This window comes from Scyliorhinus torazame, chromosome 20, assembly GCF_047496885.1.
Source record: "Scyliorhinus torazame isolate Kashiwa2021f chromosome 20, sScyTor2.1, whole genome shotgun sequence".
Classification (NCBI taxonomy): Eukaryota; Metazoa; Chordata; class Chondrichthyes; order Carcharhiniformes; family Scyliorhinidae; genus Scyliorhinus; species Scyliorhinus torazame.
In genome coordinates, this window is record NC_092726.1 from 779,080 (window position 1) to 804,822 (window position 25,743).

At 47.9% G+C, this 25,743-nt stretch overlaps 1 protein-coding gene across 1 annotated transcript in view; it reads right to left on the minus strand.

Moving 5' to 3' along the window:
- Positions 1–8,453: 8,453 nt before the first annotated feature.
- Positions 8,454–25,743, minus strand: part of piwil2 (piwi-like RNA-mediated gene silencing 2) — a 91,808-nt gene continuing 74,518 nt past the window's right edge. Inside the window, exons 20-23 of the mRNA XM_072485548.1 lie at positions 23,042–23,147; positions 18,836–19,092; positions 17,830–17,937; positions 8,454–14,289 (exon numbers count right to left, since the gene is read on the minus strand). Coding sequence (XP_072341649.1) covers positions 14,133–14,289; positions 17,830–17,937; positions 18,836–19,092; positions 23,042–23,147 — 628 coding nt within the window. The 3' untranslated portion in view covers positions 8,454–14,132. The remainder of the gene's footprint in view (positions 14,290–17,829; positions 17,938–18,835; positions 19,093–23,041; positions 23,148–25,743) is intronic.

A 25,743-nucleotide genomic window follows, 5' to 3' on the forward strand; every position in this document is an offset into this window, starting at 1 on the left:
AACAGGCCATTAAAAGGTTTGTGAAGATAAGGGTAAGGAATTGTTTTCTGAATCAAACTAAAATGCGCTGTGTGAAAGCAGATTCAATAACAATTTTTAAAAGGAGGTTGGATAACTATTTGAAAAGGGCTGTAGTGACTTCCGGGTGCGGCTATGCAGAGCTAGGTCGCATATTCGGCAGCTCCTGCTTGGAACGGACTTTTGGGCTCTTTTACAGGGCCCCCACGGCATTTGTTTGACATTTCCCGGTGTGGGAAGAAGGCTGCCATATTCCCCCGACAGTGTCCCCCAGGAAGGGTATGTCTCTGGGTTGCCAGACACGGCAGAAACAGTAAAAGATTTGGCTGCAACTGCAGGATAAACAGGGCCTCTTCCAGCATGCAGGCGGGGGAAGGGCAAGCTTAAAGCTGCAAGCTGACCTGAGGGCCTGTATCAAAGGTGAATTCTAGCAGCAGGGGGAACAACTGTGAAAAGACCTCATCAAGGCCACTGAAGGGACTTCCGGTTGCGGTGATGCCGAGCTAGCCGCACGTTTCGGCGGCTCCAGCTCCGACGGACCTTCGGGCTCTTTTAAGAGCCCAAACGGGGAATTTTTCGACGACGCAACCCGGTGTAGGGTATGTGAGAAGGGAGTCCCCCCCAAACGAAGGGGGGAAAAAACCGGCGGCGGCGGCTGCAGCGCGAGGAATCGTCGACCAAAGGGTCAGAAAGAGAGAAGTACAAGATGGCGGCGGAGAAAGCGCAGGCGACATGGGGGCCTGAGCAGGATGAAATTGTGAGACGGTGCGTGGAGCTGCTGAAGAGGGAGGTGCTGACCCCGTTGCTACAGGCAATTGAGGGGCTCAAGGAGACATTAAAGACCCAGGAGGCAGAGCTCCGCGTGGTGGAGCAGAAGGTGACAGATATTGAGGACGAGATCCTGGGCCTAGCGGTTAAGACACAGACGCACGAGGCACTTCATAAAAAGTGTACTGAAAGGATCGAAGCCCTAGAAAATGGAGCGCGAAGGAAGAACCTTCGGATACTGGGTCTCCCTGAGGGTGTGGAAGGAGTGGACTGTGGAGTGTACGCAAGTACGATGCTGAGCTCACTGATGGGTGCTGAGGCCCCTACGGGCCCCTTGGAGGTGGAGTGGGCAAATCGGATTCCGGCGAGAAGACCAAAAGCGGGAGAACCACCCAGGGCGATAATCGTGCGATTTTACCGCCTTAAGGATAGAGAAGAGGTCCTGAGATGGGCTAAAAAGGTGCGGAGTAGCAGATGGGAGAATGCAGTGGTACGGGTATACCAGGATTGGAGTGCGGAGGTGGCGAGAAGGAGGGCGAGCTTCAACCGAGCCAAAGAGGTGTTGCATAAAAGGAAGGTGAAGTTCGGGATGCTGCAGCCGGCAAGACTATGGGTCACGTATCAGGAGAGACACCATTATTTCGAGACGGCGGAGGAAGCATGGACCTTCATCAAAGAAGAGAAATTGGATCGGAACTGAGGGACTGATGCTGCAGGAAATGTTATTGTTAATGTTATGGTTGAAGTTAATTGAGAAGTAAATTGGGAAGGGGGAGACATTGGGGAAATGTGGGCGCCGGTGAGGGGGGAAAGACGGGACATAGTTGGAGAATGGGGAAGGGGAGGGGGAGGGGGAGGGGAAAGGGAGCTGCGCCATAAGAGGCGGGTCAGGTAAAGGGATGTTCCCGCGCCAGAAAGAATAAGGCGGGAAGACAGGCGCAAGGCGGATGGGAGTTCCCCACATGGGGGGGTCGAGGAGTGAGCAGGAGTAGCCGGGGTCAGTTGAAGTCAGCTGACTTACGGAAGTAACATGGGGGGAGCAATCACGCTAGAAAGAGATCTAGCGGGGGGGGGGGGGGGGACAACTGGGTTGCTGCTGCGGAAATCCAAAAGGAAATGGCTAAAGAGTGGGTGGGCGGGGATGGTGTGCGACGCTGGGGGAGCGAGCGGGAGCGCGGAGGCGGGATATGGGACTGGCCTAGAGAAGGTAATGGCTAGTCGACACGGGAGGGGGGCAGGTAGCCCCCTAGTGAGGCTGATCACGTGGAACGTGAGAGGCCTGAACGGACCGATAAAAAGGGCCCGAGTGCTCACGCATTTGAAAGGACTAAGGGCAGACGTGGTTATGCTCCAAGAGACGCACCTAAAGGTGGCGGACCAAGTTAGGTTAAGGAAAGGATGTGTGGGACAGGTGTTCCACTCAGGACTGGACGCAAAGAATAGAGGGGTGGCCATTTTGGTGGAGAAACGGGTAGCATTTGAAGCAAAGAACATCGTAGCAGATAGCGGAGGTAGCTATGTAATGGTGAGTGGCAGGCTGGAGGGAATGGAGGTCGTGTTGGTTAATGTGTATGCCCCAAACTGGGACGATGCGGGATTTATGAGACGGATGCTGGGGCGTATACCGGACCTGGAGGTAGGAAACTTGATTTTAGGAGGGGACTTTAATACGGTGCTGGACCCGGGGCTAGATAGATCCAGCTCAAGGACCGGAAGAAGGCCGGCAGCGGCCAAGGTACTTAAGGGGTTTATGGACCAAATGGGGGGAGTGGATCCATGGCGATTTCTTAGACCTAGGGCTAGGGAGTTTTCCTTCTTCTCCCATGTCCATAAAGTGTACTCCCGGATAGATTTTTTTGTTTTGGGAAGGTCGTTGATCTCTAGGGTGGAAGAAGCTGAGTACTCAGCCATAGCGGTTTCGGATCATGCCCCACATTGGGTGGACCTGGAATTAGGAGAGGAAAGGGAGCAGAGAACACTCTGGCGATTAGATGTGGGACTGATGGCGGATGAGGGAATGTGTGCAAGAGTGCGGGAGTGTATTGAGAGATACCTGGAGGTCAATGACGACGGCGAGGTCCCTGTGGGAGTGGTTTGGGAAGCACTAAAAGCGGTGGTCAGAGGAGAGCTGATCTCTATTGGGGCCCACAAAAGGAAAACAGAGGCCGAGGAAAGGGAAAGATTACTGGGGGAGATTTTAAGGGTGGATAGGGAATTTGCAGAGACCCCGGAGGAGGAATTGTACAGGGAGAGGAGACGACTCCAGACGGAGTTTGACCTTCTGACCACCAGAAAGGCGGAGGTACTGTGGAGGAAGGCACAGGGGAGGAGGTATGAATATGGGGAAAAGGCTAGTCGCCTGTTGGCTCATCAATTGCGAAAGAGGGCAGCAGCGAGGGAGATAGGAGGAATTAGAGACGAAAGGGGAGACACGGTGCGAAGGGCAGGAAAGATAAATGAGGTGTTCAAGACCTTTTATGAGGAACTGTATAGGTCTCAACCCCCAGAGGGAGAGGAGGGGATGCGGCAGTTCCTGGACCAATTGAGGTTCCCAAAAGTGGAGGAGCAGGAGGTGGTAGGCCTGGGGGCACCGATTGAGGTGGACGAGGTCATTAAGGGACTGGGAAGCATGCAAGCAGGGAAGGCCCCGGGGCCAGACGGGTTCCCGGTGGAATATTACAGAAAATATGTGGACTTGTTGGCCCCGTTGATGGCGAGGACGTTCAATGAGGCCAGGGAAGGGGGGACTCTACCCCCGACGATGTCGGAGGCGACGATATCGCTAATTTTGAAGAGGGACAAAAATCCGTTGCAGTGCGGGTCCTATAGACCGATTTCACTATTGAACGTGGACGCCAAATTGCTGGCAAAGGTACTGGCATCGAGGATAGAGGACTGTGTCCCGGGGGTGGTGCACGAAGACCAGACAGGGTTCGTAAAAGGGAGACAACTGAATGTTAACGTGCGACGACTATTAGGGGTGATAATGATGCCCCCAGTGGAGGGGGAGGCAGAGATAGTGGCGGCAATGGACACAGAGAAGGCATTTGATAGGGTGGAGTGGGAGTACTTATGGGAAGTGTTAAGGAGGTTTGGGTTTGGGAACGGGTTTATTAGCTGGGTTAGACTTCTTTATGGGGCTCCAACAGTAAGCATAGTTACAGGTCGACATAGATCGGAGTATTTCCGACTGTATAGGGGAACAAGACAGGGATGCCCGCTGTCTCCATTGTTGTTCGCGTTGGCAATTGAACCTCTGGCCATGGCGTTGAGAGACTCCAGGAAATGGAGAGGGGTGATTAGAGGGGGAGAAGAACACAGAGTCTCGTTATACGCGGATGACCTATTGTTATACGTGTCGGACCCAGCGGGGGGGGAATGATAGAGGTTATGCGAATTTTGAGGTGGTTCGGGGAATTCTCGGGGTATAGGCTAAACATGGGGAAGAGTGAATTATTTGTGATACATCCAGGGGACCAGAGTAGAGAGATAGAAGGCTTACCGCTAAGGAAAGTGAAAAGAAACTTCCGATACCTGGGGATTCAGATCGCTAGGAGCTGGGGAACCTTGCACAGACTTAATCTGACACGGCTGGTAGAACAAATGGAGGAGGACTTCAAGAGGTGGGACATGCAGCCTCTATCGCTGGCGGGCAGGGTGCAAGCAATTAAGATGATGGTCCTCCCGAGGTTCTTATTTGTATTTCAATGTCTCCCTATATTAATCACCAAGACCTTTTTTAATAAAATAGACAGGAGCATCACGAGCATCGTGTGGGCAGGGAAAGTCCCGAGAGTAAGGAGGGGGTTCCTTCAGCGTAGTAGGGACAGAGGAGGATTGGCACTACCGAACTTGGGTGATTACTATTGGGCCGCCAATGTGGCAATGATACGTAGATGGATGATGGAGGGTGAGGGAGCGGCGTGGAAAAGACTGGAGAGAAAGTCCTGTAAAGGGACGAGTTTAGAGGCGCTGGTAACGGCGCCGCTACCGTTCTCACCTAAAAGGTTTACCACGAACCCGGTGGTGGCGGCAACACTGAATATTTGGGGACAGTGGAGGCGACAGAGAGGGGTGCGGGGAGCCCTGGTGGGGTCCCCAATCAGGAACAACCATAGGTTCGCCCCAGGAAGAATGGATGGAGGATTTCAGAGCTGGTACCAGTTGGGAATTAGGAGGGTGGGAGATTTATTTATAGATGGGACTTTTGCGAGCTTGGGAGCATTGGAGGAAAAGTATAAGTTGCCCCGGGGAAATTTCTTGAGATATATGCAGGTGAGGGCGTTTACTAGACAACAGGTGAGGGAATTTCCGTTGCTCCCGACACAGGGGATACAGGACAGGGTGCTTTCAGGGGTGTGGGTCGGAGAGGGCAAGGTGTCAGAGATTTATCAAGAGATGAGGGAAGAGGGGGAGGAGTCGGTGGGCGAACTAAAAGAAAAGTGGGAAGAAGAATTAGGGGAGGAGATAGAGGAGGGTATGTGGGCTGATGCCCTAAGCAGGGTAAATTCCTCTTCCTCATGCGCCAGGCTTAGCCTGATTCAATTTAAGGTGCTACATAGAGCACACATAACGGGAGCAAGATTGAGCAGGTTCTTTGGAGTGGAGGACAAATGTGGGAGGTGTGGCGGGAGCCCGGCAAACCACGCACATATGTTTTGGGCGTGCCCGGCACTGGAAGGGTATTGGAAGGGAGTGACGGGAGTGATTTCGCAGGTGGTGAAGGCCCGGGTCAAACCAGGCTGGGGGTTAGCTCTATTTGGAGTTGCAGAAGAGCCGGGAGTGCAGGAGGCGAAAGAGGCCGACGTTGTGGCCTTTGCGTCCCTAGTAGCCCGGCGCAGGATCCTACTCATGTGGAAGGAGGCGAAACCCCCCGGACTGGAGGCCTGGGTAAATGATATGGCGGGGTTCATTAAACTGGAGCAGATAAAGTTTGCCCTGAGAGGATCGGCTCAAGGGTTCACCAGGCGGTGGCAGCCATTTCTCGACTACCTAGGGGAACGTTAGAGGGAAGACAGATGACCAGCAGCAGCAACCCAGGGGGAGGGGGGGGGGGGTTTAGTTTAGGTCAAAGATAAAGGGGTTTTGTTACTTGTGTATTGTTAAAAATTTCTGTATTGTTATTGTTGCGTTTGCTTTGTAAGAGGGGAAAAATTGTTGTTTGGGAAAAAAATTTCAATAAAACATATTTTAAAAAAAAAAGAAAAGGGCTGTAGTGAAAGAAGAGGACATGGTGTAACAGAGGTTAGCACTGCTGCCTCATAGTGCCAGGGACCCAGGTTCAATTCCGGCCTCGGGTGACTGTCTGTGTGAAATTTGCACGTTCTCCCCGTGTCTGCTTGGTTTCCTCCGGCTGCTCCGGTTTCCTCCCACGGTCCAAACTTGTGCAGGTTAGGTGGATTGGCCATGCCAAATTGCCCCTTAGTGTCCAAAAGAAAAGGTCAGATGAGGTTACTCGGATAGGGTGGGGGCGTGGGTTTAAGTAGGGTGCACTAACTAAGGGCCGGTGCAGACTCGATGGGCCGAATTCTATAATACTACGACAGAGGGACGAACTGACCTGCTCTTTCAAAGAATTGGCACAGCTGTAGTAGGCTGAATGCTTACTGTTCTTGTGTCTGTGAAATCAAGGTGGATTTATCACAGAATCCCTACAGTGAAGGAGGCCATTCGGCCCATTGAGTATGCACCAACCCTCCGAAAGATCGCCCTTCCCCACAACCCCACTTAACCTCCAGATCCCTGGCAACTAAAAGGCAATTTATCACGGCCAATCCACCCCACCTGCACAACTTTGGACTGTGGGAGGAAACCTGAGCACCCGGAGGAAATCCACGCCAACACGGGGAAAACATGCAAATTCCACACAGGCAGTGACCCAAGGCGGCAATCAAACTGTACAGACATCAATAGATTTTTGGATAGCAAAAAAAATCAAGGGATTTGGGGATAGCATAGAAAGCGGAGCCATGGTGGAAGATCAGCCCAGATTGACTGGTGGAAATCTTGGAAGACTCAAGTGGACTATTCCTGCTCCTAATTATAAGAACATAAGTAGGAGCAGGAGTAGGCCATTCAGCCCCACGGGCCTTCTCCAGCATTTAATAAGATCATGCTTGATCTGACAGTCCCTACAAATCCGTATCCCACCTACTCCCCAATGACCCCTTGCTAATGCAGAATCGATCCACCTTTGTCTAAAAACATATTCAGACACTGCCGCCGCTTTTTCACAAAGCGTTCCAAAAACATGCGACCGTCTCACCCAACCCCTTTTAAAAAAAAAAAATTTAGAGTACCCAATTCATTTTTTCCAATTAAGGGGCAATTTAGCGTGGCCAATCCACCTACCCTGCACATCTTTGGGTTGTGGGGGTGAGACCCACGCAGACACGGGGAGAATGTGCAAACTCCACACAGACAGTGACCCAGAGCCGGGATCAAACCCGGGACCTCGGTGCCGTGAGGCAGCAGTGCTAACCCACTGCACCACCGTGCTGCCCCCACTCCCTTATTTTTAATCTGTTAAAGGTTGTGTCGAGGTCGAGGAGGGATAAATCTCAAAATGTCCACATTTAAATGTAGCAGGAGCTGGTGAATCCGATTGGAGACGTGGGCATCGCAGGCTGTGCCAGCATTTATTGCCCATCCCTCAATGCCCTTGAGGGGGCATTTGAAAAAAAAAAAAGAAAATCGCTGATTGTCACGAGTAGGCTTCAATGACGCTACTGTGAGGGCCCCTAGTCGCCACATTCCGGCGCCTGTTCGGGAAGGCTGGTACGGGAATTGAACCGTGCTGCTGGCCTGCCTTGGTCTGCTTTAAAAGCCAGCGATTTAGCCCAGTGAGCTAAACCAGCCCCTGTTTTTTTTTTTTTAAAAGAGTCAACCACATTACTGTGGGCCTGGAGTCACATGTAGGCCAGACCGGGTAAGGACGGCAGATTTCCATCCCGAAAGGACATTAGTGAACCAGTTTTTACGACAATCGACAATGGTTTCATGGTCATCATTAGACTTTTTATTCCAGATTATTATTAAATTCAAATGTCACCATCTGCCGAGGCAGGATTCAAACCTGGGACCCAGGGTCTCTGGATTACTAGTCTAGTGATAATACCACGACCCCACCGCCTCCCCCAAAATACAAACAAGGATTCGTTGGGGAATTAGTATGGATCATGACATGGTAAGTATGCCATGTTTGGGAAGGGGCAGGGGGGGACAGGTGACTTTTGTTCCATGATTTCCAAAGTTTTCCACCACTGCAGATGTCTTCACTCAGGTCTAGGTCTGGTCTGTTGTGGACTAACTGATAGCTATTATCAACCAACAACTTTATTATTGCATTATGTGATTGCCAGGATGGTAGAAGGCAAACTACATGGATTGGAGATGACGTGATACCAAGCAAGGACAGAGGGGTAAACGGTGATCTTACGGAGGAAGGATTTGGAAAATTTGAAAGGGTGAAGGACAGTGCCATATGATTTATAATACAAACGGATATGTGGGTACAGACGGTTGGGTAATCAGAGTTTAGTAGATTGGAATCTAGAGGAACAAGACGTAAACCTCAGAAACAAGTGAGCCGGCCGCTTTTCTAGGTGTTCAAATACTGGTCACGCCTAAAATTCAAGAACAAGAATTGTCTTTGTCAGAAGCATCACTTAAATTTTACCCATTTATTTGTGATGTCAAGTCATAGACCAACAACAAGTTACATTTATATAGCATCTTTAACAAAGTAAAAGAGCCCAAGACACTTCACAGACACTGAATCAAACAAAACCGGAGTTACATAATGAGATATTAGGAGAGGAAGATATGATCCACAGGAGGATCTTAAAGGAGCAGGGTGATAGACAAGCAAGGACAATAACTTCAAATGAAATGTCAGTCAACGAGAAGCCTAGGCAGCCTAGTGAAGGCAGGGGCGACAGGTGAATTGGACAGCACTATGTCCATAGCGTAACTGATCATTGTAACATGTTAATCAGATGCATTACAGAGCCACAGAATAACTAATAAGGTTCAGATTAGATTTCAAACAGCTTGTTGCTTGATGTTACTCTGCAAGTGACCTGTGCCTCATGCAGAGCGCATTAAGAAGGAAATACCTCTGGCAGCATGGTTTTCCCTCGTCATTCAAAGTTCCTTAATTCTGTGTACACAATTATTCAAGTTGCGGTTCAAAAAGCTGCCGTGCCACGTAAATACTTAATTCAGAATTGATGCTGGGCAGATTTCTGAGTCACCAGGCTGAATCGTGGCTTGTACCCAATGCACATAGTTCAAAGATCTGATGGCATGGTAGCACAGTGTTAGCACTGCTGCCTCACAGCGTCTGCGACCCGGGTTTGATTCCAACCTTAGGTCACTGTGTGGAGTTTGCACATTCCCCCCCATGTCTGCGTGGGTTTTCTCCGGGTGCTCCGGTTTCCTAACACAGTACAAAGACGTGCAGGTTAGGCGGACTGGTCATGCTAAATTGCCCCTTAGTGTCCAAAGATGTGTAGGTTAGGCTGTGGGGATGGGGTAGTACCTAGGTAGAGTGATCATTCGAAGGTTCGGTGCAGACTCGATGGGCTGAATGGCCTCCTTCTGCATTGTAGGGATTCTATGCAAGGTGTGTGAGGTCCTCTCTTTCAAAACTGGAGGCAAGGTTGTCCACTATCATTATTCCCCTCATGCCTTCACCAACACGGTAGATGGCATTGTAAAGGATGGTTTTGAAGCCTATCGTCCAGTTAGAAAGGAAATTCTTTTCATAGCTGCGTTACTGGGGATATGAAGCACTGCCCTCAACCTCTTGAGCAACTGGTCAGCTGCGAAGACTGGAGGTGGCAGCCAAACGGTGGCACTGTCGCTCCATAAGCAAGATGCAGTTGAAACATTGCCCAATTGTTTCTCAATTAATTTTCCGGAGGTGGATGTCATTGGCAAGGCCAGAGTTTGTCTATCCCAGCTGCCTTGAGATGGTGGCGAAACAACAGAGTGGCTGAAGAGCTAGTTCAGAGAACAATTAAGAGTCGACCGTATTGCCGGGAGCCTGGGGTCACACACAGACCACAGCAAGTTCAGGACTGGGTCCGAAAGGACATCAGTGAAGCACTGGGTTTCTATGCCAATCACTTTTACTGATCCAGGCATTTTAATTCCAGATTGGGTCCTGGGGCTGTCGATACATCTTGAGCTTGGGCACCATTTCCTGGTCTGCGCCGAGTTGAGGTTGAAGGTGCTTTGATCCTTGTCTTGATAAAAAAGTTCCGAAAGCAGTTACTCCTGTAGCGTATGGTGTATTCCTGAGCAGCTCCCTTTCATGAAGCTCTCCGACCTGCAAACAGCAGGTTTCAGGGCAAACCCACAAGAGAACAATTTGCGACAAAAAGACAAACGTAGTAGCATGAGTCGGAGGGAATTAGGTCACACCAAACTGCTGAACCTGAACGCAGAGGGAGAGTCAGCCCAACAGCCTCACCAAGCCTCTTTCCCAAGGATCAGCATTAAGCAGGTCGTGGCTTATCCTGGGAACATGCCGCTCTGGACTTGGGTGTCATCAACAGTTCAAGATAATGGATAAAAGATAAAGGAAGATGTGGAGGAGTACTTATTCATTTAGCATACTGCAAGTTTTTGTGATCAGGAATGCACTGACTGAAAAGGTGACGGAGGCAGATTTAATAACAACTTTCAGAAGGAATTGGAGAAATACCTCAAAACAGAACAGCAAGTCAATGGGACGGAGGGATAGCTTTCTGTCGTCACAAGTAAATGGGTCAAAATGGCTTCCTTCTGTGCAGTGTGGATCTCGACGGTGGCACCATCTTACTTTGCAGAGGTCTTTTGAAATTGCTGAAGACACATGTCCATCATATAGTTGATGAGGGAGCTGGGCTGGAACTGCCACCTTGTTCGTTAGTCCACTCCTGATCTCAAAAACATGCTGTGTGTTAAATATGATGTACAAGGACACAAGCTTGTACATCCAGCCGCCTGCTCTTTTGGGTTGTCGAGAAAATCAGCCTCTTCAATGGGCAGAACCCTGCCTTGCAATTATGACTGTGGTCTGGCAGTAGTATTGTAGCGGTGAGTATCCTCTTCATTATGGTTTACTCTGCATGTGAGAGATAGCGAGAGAGAGAGAGAGAGAGGGCACGAAACAGAGCAACTCCACATTCAATGCTTAGATATCACCCATGAAGTACACTCAATCCCAGATAGCTGGGCAGTGATGGATGAGTCTCCTCAACAACTCTTAACACTGCACTCACTTCATGGCTGTGAACTCCGCATTAAGTGTTTTGCACTGACATGGTGAATACAGTGTGAATGCAATCTGAACCTGAAGTCGGGATTTAACTTGAGACAGGGCTGGAGATAAAAGGCTCCCTGAATGAGACAGTCTTGGCTTCAGAGTAATTTTGACAATCCAGAGGTTTACTCCCTGTATGATACTGAAGTTTACCCATTGATATTAAGCTGGTTGTGTGGAATGATCACAAGTGAATGGAGCTTTTGACAGTCCCAGTTGATTGTAAGCCCGTGACACCAAGGGCTGGAATCAAAAGAGAATTGACTCAGACAGGCAGCCAGTGAGGATCGCTGGTTTCAGCCGCAAAGAACACACAGGCCCACCGACGGGGGTTGCCGAGTTGTGAGGTTAGGACAAAGATTTGATGGCAGTTTTTTTCTGCCTTCAACCCACATCACACCAAACTAGGCAAGGCTTGAACATGCACGACAAAGATCTTCTTTCAGGTGTACACCATCGCAATCAAGACAATTGAAACAAAGTACGTGTTGACGACAGTACATGTTTCTCCTCAGTTAGCAAGGTGGCTAGACGCACTTAATCCGATGGAGCAATTTAGTAATTAAATGTTGGCTGCTCATCGACGAAACAGTCAGGGTTAACCACGTTGCTGACACCATCTCAGCTGGAGGTTAGAGTGTTTCTCCAAATTAACTAGCAGGCAGCAAGTCATCCCTGATGGGTCGTGTAGATCTGAAACTGACTAGTTGGGCGTGGGAGGGGGAAAAAGAGAGATAGAGGGGGGGGGGGGGACTGAAGAATTCAATCTTTAGCCAACCAGAATTATGGGGTTAAAGAACCACGACAGCTCGGTGGATTTCAAATACAGATCTGACATTCCTGAATGATGAAATAGGTTGAAGGAACGGATGGCCTCCTCCTCTTCCTCTATTCTACCCTATGGATTTGGGATTGATATGTAATGGATTTGAGCTACTCATCAGAACCACTTATCTCATTACAGACCAACATCTGCTGAAAAAGTGAACGGTTCACGTTGGAAGAGTTTGGAAATAAACGCAAATAAAATTATTTCAACTGGCCTGCTATAGCCCAGCACACGAATCCCAAGTCCTGTGGGATAGAACAATTCAAGTGACCAACTGATGTGCGTTAAGAAAAACTCTCCCTTTATTTTTGAGAATTTACAGAGGTGATCTTCATTTGGTACCAGCTGGCATCAAGACTGGATGAAACGAACCTACTGTTCTTAGAAATCTCAGTCAGCAATAGGAGGAGGAGCTCGCTCCTCCAATTTCATTCAAGATCTGGAGACCAGACGGCAAAATAACAAAGCTGGAAATAACGCACAACGTAACAGGTTATCATCAGGCAGAGCTTTGTCACAGGTTAAAATCCTGGAGTTCCCTACCTCACAGCATTGTGGGAGTTAATACACCACACATGCTGCAGCGATTCAGGAAGGCAGCTCAGCACCGGCTCCTCAAAGGGCAACCCGGAAATGGGCAATCATAAATGCTCGCCTTGCCAATGACGTCCAGATCCTAAGATGCCACCTTTAGGGGGTGTGACCATTAAAATGTAAATATCTTTCAAAGAAAAACAATTTGTCATTATTAAAAGACAATTTCAATGCAAATACAATTAGCTCATGACAACAGGACAGGCAAATCAAGAGGAAGATCAAACAACAGTCCCAGGGAAAAGGAAAAACAAATTCTCATTTATTGCTGCCCTTGTTAGTGAGGAGTTCTCGGGCAGCAGCAATCACTTAATATGAACAAAAGGTGAAGCAAACCCCTTTATCCAGCTCATTAACATCTTGATTAGCTTTTTAACCAAGAACAGAAGATCTAATTCGGCCCAAAGAACCCGTCTCTTTCACACTGAATAGGCTGCAACAAATATATCCCCTCGAAATGAAATTAAACAGAAACAACTGGACCTTGTTTGGAGTTCTCTTCTTCCCACACAACTGTGGACCTGCGGGGCAGGCTGGCAGCTCGTGTTGAACACTGACTCACTGAATTCCTTCAAGCAAGAGCTGGGGTGGAGATTATCTTGCACAAGGGGTGGGTACTGTATAACATTAATCTGGGCAGACTGATCTCCTCAACTAGTAACAATCACTAATTGAGATCGGAGAAGAATTTTCTAGATTTCCTTCCCCAAGTGTTTTGGATTTTTACCATGACTTCCAGATTTTGGGGGGAGGGTGGGGGATTGCCCCCATCAAGGTGCATGGAGAATTGCAGTGATGTGAGACAGTCTGGATCCTTTTCCTGCTTGCCTTTATTTGCATTGAAGCACCCAGCTGGTCAGGCAGCATCTACAGAGAGGAAGGTAGTCCTGAAATATGGACTGTTTGTCTCTCCACAGATGCTGCCAGACACAGCAATTATTTACAGCATTTCCAGTTTTTTCCTGTGGCCGAATCGCCTATTCCCGTTGCTATATTCCTCAGTGCAAGAGTTCCCAACGGCTAAAATAATATCCAACCTAATCGAGATGAAGGTTCGCAGTCCTGGACACTGCGGACCGTCAGGGAGATTGGATGACGACAGTGAACAAAGAAAGCCCTTTGATTTTGCGATTCCTCTTTCGACAAGACCCTGACCAAAGCGACTGTTATTCCTTCCCTCCCGAAATTTAAGCAAATCGTCAAGTCCACAGAACGTTCCAGATGAGTCACACTTTCAGTGTTAAACCCAAGAAGCAAATCTGTTGCAGGGTGGGGGAGGGATGAGTCCTTGGCAGCACTTACTTCAACCGGTAAAATTAAAACACTGAATAAACACACAAACCAATTCAGCCCCAGCCATTATTTGTTTGGTTTGTTTCACCAGCACATTTCATGTCTTAACCATGTGTCACTTTGAAAACAAAAAAAAAAAATGCTTCAGTGAGAGAATTCCTCTGCAGTTCGAACGAGCAAACAAAGTCTCAGGGGAAACAATCCTCTGTCCCACCCTGAACGGGCTCCCATTTGGAGAAGGCGTCCCCGGCACGTCTACCGCCCCACCAACAGTTTTCCCACTTTTGTTTTCCCCACACGCAAGGTGTGTTGGCAGCTTCACAGGTAGAACAGCAGCTCGGAGAGCAGGGCGGCCGGCTCCTGGTGCAGGGACTGGCCGCACAGGAAGGCCAGTTTGTGGGCGTACTTGCAGGGCGCTGGCACACGGATCGTGCCCGACCAGTTCCAGTACAGGTGGCACAGCTTGAAGGTGAGCCTGCAAAAATAATAAACAGCAGGGTTTCCATTGGGAATAAGTGGATAACAGCATAAGCCCAGAAGAGAAAATAAAAGACTTGCATTTATATATCACCTTTCACATCCTCAGGACCTCTCAAAGTGCTCTCCAGCAAATGAAATACATTTTTAAGAGTCGCTGTTGTCGTGTAGAAAGTGTGGCAGCCAATTTGTGAACAGCAAGCTTCAAAAAAGACCAACATAATACTGAGCAAGACAACCTGTGTTTTTACAAAATGTTTGAGGGATAAATGTTGGACAAAGCAGCGGGGAGAACTCTCCAGCTCTTCTTCCAATGGTGCTGTGCGATTTTTAAAATATCCATCGAAAGGGCCTTAGTTTGATGTCTCGTCTGAATAATGGTACACCCGACATTACAACACTGCCCGGCTGACAGTCTGGATTGTGTCCTCGAGTCTCGGGAGTGGGTCTTGAACCTCCACGAGCTGACTCAGACGCACTGAGTCATGGCTGCACTTCTCCTGCAGCTGTGCACAGCTCCGAGAAACCAAAAAAATGGTTTGCAATGCAAGCCAACCACAACACTTAGGTCAGTCGTGTCTCAGTGGATCGCGCACATCCCTCGGAGTCACAAATTGTGGTTTTAACTCCCATTCCAGTGACTGAGCAGATCATCTGGTGTCACAACCCCGGGCAATGCTGAGAGTGTAACTCAGCGTTAAAGATGCTGCCTTTTGGACAAGGCGCTAAACCAAGGCCCCAGGGGTGGCGCGGTGGTGCAGCGGTTAGCACTGCTGCCTCACGGCGCTGAGGATCCGGGTTCGATCCCATCCCCGGGTCGATATCCGTGTGGCGTTTGCACATTTTCCCAGTGTCTGCATAGGTTTCACCCCCGCAACCCAAAAAAGATGTGGATAGGTGAATTTACCACACTAAATTGCCCCTTAATTGGGAAAAAAGAATTGGGTACTCTTAAAAAAAACTTTTTTAAAAACCAAGGTCCCAGCTACTTGCTGAGGTGGGTGTAAACGATCCTGTGGAAAAGCAGAGGGGTTCTCCTGCATTTTGTCAAACAATTAGCCCTCGACCAACAACACAATGACTTTAGAAGCATGTTGGATATCCTGAGGATGTGAAAGACTGCGTCCGTATCCAAACTTACTTTCCACTTGGAAGGTGGGTTTTCCTTCATTACTTGTGCCTGGGAAACCGGACAAGCATTCAGGGATCAAATACTGGACCAGCAGCGACTACTGGTCAAAGTATTCGCAGAAGATAAAGGGAAGATGGGGCTTCAGTACAACTGAAATGCAAATAGATACGTTCCCCTGCAAGCTGGTGTGGTGTGTCTGTGCGGAGTCTGCACGTCCTCCCCGTGTCTGCGTGGGTTTCCTCCGGGTGCTCCGGTTTCCTCCCGCAGTCCAAAGATGTGCGGGTTAGGTGGATTGGCCGTGATAAATTGCCCTTCAAGTGTCGAAAAAGGTTAGTTGGGGTTACTGGGATAGGGTGGAGGTGTGGGCTTGGCTGGGGTACTCTTTCCAAGAGCAGGTGCTGACTCAATCGGCCGAGGGCCTCCTTAGGGCACTGTAAGTTCTATCTATGAATTTGCGAACCTACCTTTACATTCCGCTGTTTGTATAAAACTTTACATAACAAATACATATTCACCATTTTTACAAAACTCAGGTCAATAAAGCCTGTGTAGCCATCCGAGATGGCCACCTGCAAAGGACCATGGGAATTATGGCCAACCCAGGACTCAGATAGATACAGAGCTTCTGTGTATTTGAAACGCAGGTAGCTAGACCTGATCGAAACCCCCGCTCGTTTGCATTTTAATGGCCCGTTCCCCAGAACAATAGGACTCCAATCAAGAAACCGGTACAGCCACAGACTGATCGGCGCCACTCCCTTTACTCAGAAAGTCGAACTGCCAAGGTCAATGACCGCTAAGGACCCGCCCAGCCACCAAGGCACCCGCCCCTTTATTGGCCGAAATCGAAGGCAGTGATCAGCGCCCTGTCGAGCTATTGGGTCCAAGATCAAGGACCGCCTCAAAGAGCGCAAAATCCCAGAGGGATAAAAGGGGACACAGCCATTTGTTCTGCCTCTTTTGGATCCGGCCTGTGCCAGCCCAACTGCAGCATAACGACCAGACAGCCAAGTTCAAGACCAACGATCGCTACCTGACGGATGAGCCCAGCAGAGACAGAGCCACTTCTTCAAACCAGCCAGTGAGATAAAGGCCTTATCAATCTGCACAGCGCCAGTCGTCCTGAAGTTAAGTATAAGTTATTGTAGCTGATAGGTGTAGTTTAACTTGCAGTATATTGTGCTTGCTTGTCGAAGTAACCCTTGTATGTAAATAAACCATCTTTGAACTTGAACTGACTAACTAGTTGTGTGGTCATTTGATCGATATACGGGAAAGCCTTGTGGTTCAGTAAGGGAAACAGAATCACCCACAGTATTGGCGACGCTGTTTGGACATAACATATCACAAAATGAACCTCAGTATCATATTTGCGACTCTAAAGAGCAACATTATTGATGAAGCTGGTGGGATAGTATTCCGATTGGCAACACCTGACTCCCTTTACTTTCACTTCTCCCGTTTTAACTCCCTGTGCCCACGCTTCACGGAATATCTCAGTGTCACACCCTGATTCCACTTCTCTGTGACTGTTACTGCCAAAGTGCATCCACCAACAGCTTGGTCAGAAAAAAATCCGTTCAATGACGTCACTTCAGTTTGCGAATTAACCAGACATGGATAAAAGATAAATGTGACATGTACAACTTTAGAAAGGAGACGGGATGTGTAAATATTTTATACCTACCTATAATTGTTTAATACGGTTTGTGCTGTGGTTCAATTGGGTCTTCCAACCCAATTCACTCAGACTACTTGTCAGCTTCATTCTCTGCATAAAGTCACCATAGTCCCAGATGACAAGATATAGGAGCAGAATTAGGCCACTCGGCCCATCGAGTCTGCTCCGCCATTCAATCATGGCTGATATATTTCTCATCCCCATTCTCCTGCCTTCTCCCCATAACCCCTGATCCCCTTATTAATCAAGAACCTATCTATCTCTGTCTTAAAGACACTCAGTGATTTGGCCTCCACAGCCTTCTGCGGCAAAGAGTTCCACAGATTCACCACCCTCTGGCTGAATAAATTCCTCCTCATTTCGGTTTTAAAGAATCGTCCCTTTAATCTGAGGCTGTCATCATTTGTTGACCACAGGCTGCTTTCCCCTTTGAGGGGGAAGAGCTGACTGGTGGTGATTTAACCCGCGGATCACCACACCTCGGGCGAAGAGCAGGGCGAGAAGACGGGGCCTTTCTGAATAACCTCAGCCAGTCTGGGAATTGAACCCGCGCTGCTGGCTTCCCTCTGCATTACGAACCAGCTCTCTGCATAGCCAGAGTTATGAAGCACAGGATGAGGTAGCCTGTCCATAAATGTGCAAATCTGACCTCCCCAATGTTTTCTTTGTAAAATGCAAAGCTTTTTTAATGCTTTCTATGCCATACTCTGTCCTGCCCGCCTTACCTCTGCATGTGGTCCGGGCTGAGCTTCAGACTGTTGAATACACAGATGTAGTGCGTTGGGATTCCACAACCTTGTCGGACTGTATGGGCCAAAAGGAAGAAGTCGGTCCTTCAAAACAGAAAAAGCACAATGAGCGTTGAAAGCAACTAATCTCACAAAGTTGCTGTTTCATCCACAATGGAACCGGTCGGGCAGTGAACAATACAAATAGCACAAGAAGAGTACAAAGGACAGATAGTGTGCCCAATTTAAGGTAGGGGAAACCTTCAGCTGCTGCTTAAGTAACTTCAACAGTTCTGAGACTGAGAAGAGAGGGAGGACAAACCAGACCAAACAAAGAGGACATCAACATATCAGACTTATACCCCAGCAACATACTCTGGACAAGGTCAGCAAAAAGCAGGGTCCGAGATAACGGCTTAGTAGGAATTAAGTTTTGGATTCATACCCTACTTTCTTTTTAAAAAAATTTAGAGTACCCAATTCATTTTTTCCAATTAAGGGGCAGTTTAGCGTGGCCAATCCACCTCGCCTGCACATCTTTGGGTTGTGGGGGTGAAACCCACGCAAACACGGGGAGAATGTGCAAGCTTCACACGGACAGTGACCCAGAGCCGGGATCGAACCTGGGACCTCAGCTAACCCACTGCGCCACCGTGCTGTCCTCACATCCTGATGCTTCTTGGGAATAGATACTGCCAGATACAGCCCGAAATGGAAAGGTTATTGCGACAAAACACCAGGTTTCTCCCGTGGCACAATGTACAGGGGCCTTGTTTTAACACATCAGTGTTAGAGAGTCAGCATTTTCTGTGAGAGTAATGCTCATTTTTAATGCCTGTGCTTCACTTTCCAGAGCTGTGCATTATCAGACCAGAGGGCAGCTCTCACATCAAGCCAGACAGCGGTTCCCAGGGCTCCATTAACACAAATCCAGAATAGCTGCAAGAAGACGGCCCTGGGCTAACAGTACTTTGAAACATTGACACTCAGTCTGTTGACTCACCATTCCTTGTTGGTGACAGTGTGGTCCATCACAGTTCCAGGAGGTGGCACCTCAAGCCTGCCCGATTCCGCCTGCGCGTACAAATTGGTGCTGATCCTCTTCTGTACCACGATCACCATCATCTTAGGGTGATAATCGCTGAACACCTCAAAGCACTTCAACAGCTGAGGAAGTTCGTAGTCTGTCACCGTATTGAGCTGGCCATCAGACACTCCATCCCGGTACACGGCAATCTTCTCGGGGAGACAGTGGTTTATCTGCACAGAAGGGTGAAGGTACTGTGTCAGTGAAATATGTCAGACCCCAGCCACTCTCTGCTAATTGCAGCCAGTCAAGGCCACTCGCCCAGTTCAAACCAGGGCTACTATCTCCATAATGTATTTTCCATGTTCCATGTTCAACATGAGAAGGAAAGAACTATTTGAATCATCGGCAGCCACAGGTGAGGTGCCTGAAGATTGGAGAGTGGCGAATGTTGTGCCCTTGTTTAAGAAGGGCAGCAGGGAAAAGCCTGGGAACTACAGACCGGTGAGCCTAACGTCTGTAGTAGGTAAGTTGCTAGAAGGTATTCTGAGAGACAGGATCTACAAGCATTTAGAGAGGCAAGGACTGATTCGGGGCAGTCAGCATGGCTTTGTGCGTGGAAAATCATGTCTCACAAATTTGATTGAGTTTTTTGAGGGAGTGACCAAGAAGGTAGATGAGGGTAGTGCAGTAGACGTTGTCTACATGGACTTTAGCAAAGCCTTTGACAAGGTACCGCATGGTAGGTTGTTGCAGAAGGTTAAAGCTCACGGGATCCAGGGTGAGGTTGCCAATTGGATTCAAAATTGGCTGGACGACAGAAGGCAGAGGGTGGTTGTAGAGGGTTGTTTTTCAAACTGGAGGCCTGTGACCAGTGGTGTGCCTCAGGGATCGGTGCTGGGTCCACTGTTATTTGTGATTTATATTAATGATTTGGATGAGAATTTAGGAGGCATGGTTAGTAAGTTTGCAGATGACACCAAGATTGGTGGCATAGTGGATAGTGAAGAAGGTTATCTAGGATTGCAACGGGATCTTGATCAATTAGGCCAGTGGGCCGACGAATGGCAGATGGAGTTTAATTTAGATAAATGTGAGGTGATGCATTTTGGCAGATCGAATCAGGCCAGGACCTACTCAGTTAATGGTATGGCGTTGGGGAGAGTTATAGAACAAAGAGATCGAGGAGTACAGGTTCATAGCTCCTTGAAGGTGGAGTCGCAGGTGGACAGGGTGGTGAAGAAGGCATTCGGCATGCTTGGTTTCATTGGTCAGAACATTGAATATAGGAGTTGGGACGTCTTGTTGAAGTTGTACAAGACATTGGTACGGCCACACTTGGAATACTGTGTGCAGTTCTGGTCACCCTATTATAGAAAGGATATTATTAAACTAGAAAGAGTGCAGAAAAGATTTACTAGGATGTTGCCGGGACTTGATGGTTTGAGTTATAAGGAGAGGCTGGATAGACTGGGACTTTTTTCCCTGGAGCGTAGGAGGCTTAGGGGTGATCTTATAGAGGTCTATAAAATAATGAGGGGCATAGATAAGGTAGATAGTCAACATCTTTTCCCAAAGGTAGGGGAGTCTAAAACTAGAGGGCATAGGTTTAAGGTGAGAGGGGAGAGATTCAGAAGGGCCCAGAGGGGCAATTTCTTCACTCAGAGGGTAGTGAGTGTCTGGAATGGGCTGCCAGAGGTAGTAGTAGAAGCGGGTACAATTGTGTCTTTCAAAAAGCATTTAGATGCTTACATGGGTAAGATGGGTATAGAGGGTTATGGGCCAAGTGCGGGCAACTGGGACTAGCTTAATGGTAAAAAACTGGGCGGCATGGACTGGTTGGGCCGAAGGGCCTGTTTCCATGCTGTAAACTTCTATGATTCTATGATTCTAACTCAGTGAAAAAGGGACAAGAAGAAAGAGAGAAACTGTCCGCTGGAACGAGAGGGACTGCAGAGAGTTGGTGCCTTCTACCCCTGCCCATTCTTAGATGCCTTGTACCCATGCCCATTGTAAATGTAGGGAAGGATAATTGATCAGCAATGCTGTTAAAGGCGCCACGTGCCACTTACACCCGTTATATTTCTCAATCTGTCACCGGGACTATTTTTTTCATGTCAGCTCAGCGCTGACTGCATTCCTTTCTGATAGCGGCAAAAGAGAGCCTTCTGTCTTCACAAAGGAAGACATTGAATAATGTACCGGAAGTTCGGAGCAGCAAAGATTTCAGTGAGGAGCTGAAGGAAATTACTATTAGTAAAGAAATGGGTTTGGGGAAATTAATGGGATTGAAGGAGGAAAAATCCCCAGGGCCTGATAATCTTCATCCCAGAGTACTTAAAGAAGGGGCACTAGATATAGTAGATCCATTGGTGGTCATTTTCCAAAATTATTTGGACTCTGGAATGGTTCCTACAGATTGGAGGGTAACGAATCTAACTCCGCTATTCAAAAAGGGAGGTAGAGAGAAAACAGGGAACTATAGACCAGTGAGTCTAACGTCAGTAGTGCAGAAGTTGCTGAACGTCCACTATCAAGGATTTCATAGCGCAGCATTTGGAAAGCAGTGGTGTAATCAGACAAAGTCAGCATGGATTTATGAAAGGAAAATCATGCCTGACAAATCTATTAGAATTCTTTGAAGGTGTAACTAACAGAGTCAACCAGAGAGATTCAGACCTTCAGAAGGCTTTCGACAAGGTCTCAAATAGCAGATTACTGTGTAAAGTTAAAGTGCATGGGATTTCGGGTAGCGTCTTGAGATGGATAGAAAGCTGGTTAGCAGACAGGAAGCAAAAAATTGGAATAAATGGGTCTTTTTCTGATTGGCAGTGACTCGTGGGGTACCGCAGGGATCTGTGCTAGGACCCCAACTGTTCACGTTATATATTAAAATATATTAACAAGGGAACTAAATATATCATCTCTAAATTAGCAGATGATACAAAGTTGGGTGGGAGGGTGAGCTGTGAGGAGAATGCAGAGATGCTTCAGCGGGATTTGGACAGGCTGAGTGAGTGGGCAGATGCATGGCAGATGCAGTATCATGTGGATAAATGTGAGGTTATCCCCTTCGGTAGCAAAAACAGGAAGGCAGATTATTATTTGAATGGGTGTAAATTGAAAGAGGTGGGTACTCAGCGAGACTTTGGTGTTCGATTGCATCAGTTGCTGATAGTAAGCGCTCAGGTACAGCAGGCAGTAAAAAAGGCAAATGGTATGTTGGCCTTCATAACGAGAGGGTTTGAGTACAGGAATAGAGATGTTTTACTGCAATTGTATCGGACATTGGTGAGGCCACACCTGGAGTATTGTGGGCAGTTTTGGTCTCCTTATCTGAGGAAGGGTGTCATATGAGGAGAGACTGAGTCGGTTAGGATTATATTCATTGGAGTTTAGAAGAGTGAGAGGGGATCTCATAGAAACTTTAAAAATTCTAACAGGATTGGAGAGGATAGATTCAGAAAGAATGTTCCCAATGGTGGGAGAGTCCAGAACTAGGGGCTTTTCACAGTAACTTCATTGAAGCTTACTTGTGACAATAAGCGATTATTATCATAGTTTGAGGATAAGGGATAAACCTTTTAGGATTGAGGTTAGGAGGAATTTCTTCACCCAGAGAGTGGTGAATCTGTGGAATTCATTACCACAGAAAGTAGTTGAGCACAAAACACTGATTTCAAGCAGGAATTAGATATAGCTCTTGGGGCTAAAGGGATCGAGGGATGTGGGGGGGGGGAGAGGCGGGATCAGGGAATTGAACTTGATGGTCAGCCATGATCATAATGAATGGCGGAACAGGCTCGAAGGGCCGAATGGCCTCCTCCTGCTTCTATTTTCTATGTTTCTCACCCTCCTCCCATCCAAGAAGGGAGGTCGGTAGTTTTCTGCCTCATCTAAGGGTACTGGTATCACCATGTTTATTTAGAGGGGGTCTGTGGGGACAGAGAAATAAATGACAATCTAATCATAAGCAAATTCCACACAGAAAGACTAGCTGGGCACACTGATCTGAACAAGGAACTGATGTTGCAAAGAGGACAGAAGCAGAGGCAGATGGAAAGAGAACTCTGTAATTGAGAATATCTTGTCCCCAAACTATTGTGTGCGAGAATCTTGGTTAAAATGCAGAAATACGGAAACGCACACAGAGCGTTGACTTGTCATTCCTTTCTTTACTACCTCATAATATTTCTTCAGGGATGCCACCATACAAATCTTCAAGCCGTCAATGATTTCCTGATGCGGCATCTGAAATGCCACCTTCGAGAACCATTTGGTCATTGACCTGGCAAAAAAAACACAGAATGAGACAAAAATTGCAGCCCTTGCGCCTCAAGTTTTCAATCTTATTCCATGCTGTTACTCGCAGTATTCTGCTGTAATCCGATTATGCAGCATCACAGTTTTCAGTTATACGGAGACATGGTCTGGATGAAGCTCCTGTTTTCCTCGTGACATCTTACGATGCAGCCTGGGACACAGCTCCAGGTCAATCCCAAACCAGGACAACCAAATCGGGTTCTCAGGTGAGCAGGATGAAAATGTTGCACAAATGGAGGAAATTAGGACCCGTGTTATTAGTGTGGATTCCAGCTGGAAATGAGGGGTTGCTGACTTGATCCAGCAACAATTTGAACTGACAGAGCGCTTTGGTGTCATAAAATGATCAGAACAAGAATTAGCCTTGGATCAATGGCAGGACTCTTGCCTGAGTCAGATGGTCATGATCTCATATCCCACTCCAGAGACTTGTATCCATAATCCAGGCCGGCATTCCACTAATAATCATCTTTATCAGTGTCACAAGTAGGCTGACATTAATACTGCAGTGAAGTTACTGTGAAAATCCCCCAGTCGCCACACTCTGGCGCCTGTTCGGGTACACAGAGGGAGAATTCAGAATGGCCAATTCATCGAGCAGCACGTCTTTCGGGACTTGTGGGAAGAAACCCACAAGCACCCGGAGGAAACCCACGCAAACACGGGAGAATGTGTAGACTCCGCACAGAGAGTGAACCAAGCCGGGAATCAAACCCGGGACCCTGGCGCTGTGAAGCAACAGTGCGAACTCCAGCCTGGTTAGAATTTTATACATTTCAATCAGATTGCCTCTTATCCTCAAAGTTTAAGTGAATACAGGCCTAGTCGAACTAAACTCTCCTCGTAGGACAGTACCACCAACCTCGGTATCAGCCTACTGAACCTCCACTGCACTCTCTATGGCAAGCATATCCTTTCTTAGGTAGAGAGCACAAAACTGCACATAATACTCCAGATGTGGTCGCACTAAGACCCTGTATAACTGCAGTCGGACATCCCTACATCTAAACTCAAATCCTCTTGCAATGAAGGCGAACATGTCATTTACCTTTCTGATTGTTGCTGCACCTACCTGTCCACTTCCATTTACTGGTGTACAAGGACACCCAAATCCCTTTGTACATCCACACTTCCCAATATATCACCATTCAAATAATACTCTTCCTTTAAGTTTTGAATTGGATTGATATATTGTCACTTGTACCGAGAAACAGTGAAAAGTATTGTTCCGCGTGGGCACCAGACCAAGGTTCTAACTACCCACTCAAGTGAACATGCTCCATCCCAATGCAGTATTTTCAATTTCCATGGTTTCTTTACCAATACTTACCTCACAACTAACATTACAAATACATGTTATCTGATCATTATCATACTTCTGCTATGTTTCTCACATTATAACTGTGACCACACTTCAAAATGCCTTCTTTAGCTGCAAAGCATTTTGTGACAGGCAGGAGTTGTGAAGGGCACGATATAAAAGCATCCCTTTGGACACCCCCTTGTGGATCTGGTACAACGGGTGAATCAAATGAGCCCCAAATCGGGCTCCTGGTCAGGCACCAAACCTTGTGCGAGTCACCCAACGTGATCTGGATCTCGCCCGAACTGGGCCGGATCCCAATCTGAATATTTAAATGAGCCTTACGGCTCATGGCCAGAGAACTGTTGCTAACTTTTGGTTGGTTCTTAATTTGGCTCTATTTAATCACGTTTGCTCAAGAGTGGCCAGGTATCTTTCGACGCCGCCACAAGGTTCAGAACCGAATACTGATCAATGACTCGATACACCAGTTAGTAAGTTCAAAAGCAATGCTCATTTATTTACACACAGTCAAATCTACTCATGCCTAAACTCTACAAACTAAACTATCACTATTACTAAAGCCTATACTTAGCTTCGGGCGCCCACTCAGTCAGAGGAACAATGGCCGTTGCTCGGTTCTGAGGCTGCTGGGTTGAGCTGCTTTCAGGGTAGCAACTAGGAGCGTCTATCTCGTAGCGAGCGTTGACTTGGAACTTACTTGGTCTGCTGTAGCTGCTCGGCTGGTCTCTCTCTTCGGTGAGAGCCAAGGCCAAAGGGGGGGCGTTCTCCCTTGGGGGATATCTTTTATACTGAAAAGGGCTTCGCGCACTTTTGGGCGGGCCTTGCGCTTGGCCTCAATTAATTGGGCCTTTCCCAATCAGTCATATCGATCTTCCTCCAATAGAGGGTTGGTTCCCTAATCGCTGGGCGTGTCCTGGTGACTGTCAATCTGCTTTGTTTTAGCTTCTTCTGGCGCCGGGGAGTCTGTCCTAACATTGTGCATCTAAATGTTTCCCTTTTGTCCCCGGAGATGGCTCATTAGTATGTAGATTGCTTGGTAGTTTCTGTCCTGTCTGAGAGTTTAAGGTTCTGATCAACAGACAGAGCTTGCACCTGCTTGTTTCTTAGCATTGTCCAATTTTCCCTGCAGTCTTTGCAAGTGTCCATTTTGTAATCGGGACGTGGCCATCCCAGATGGCTACAGAACCCACCGGCTGCACCTGGGTGACGTCGCCAGGGCGCCATTTAGTACTGG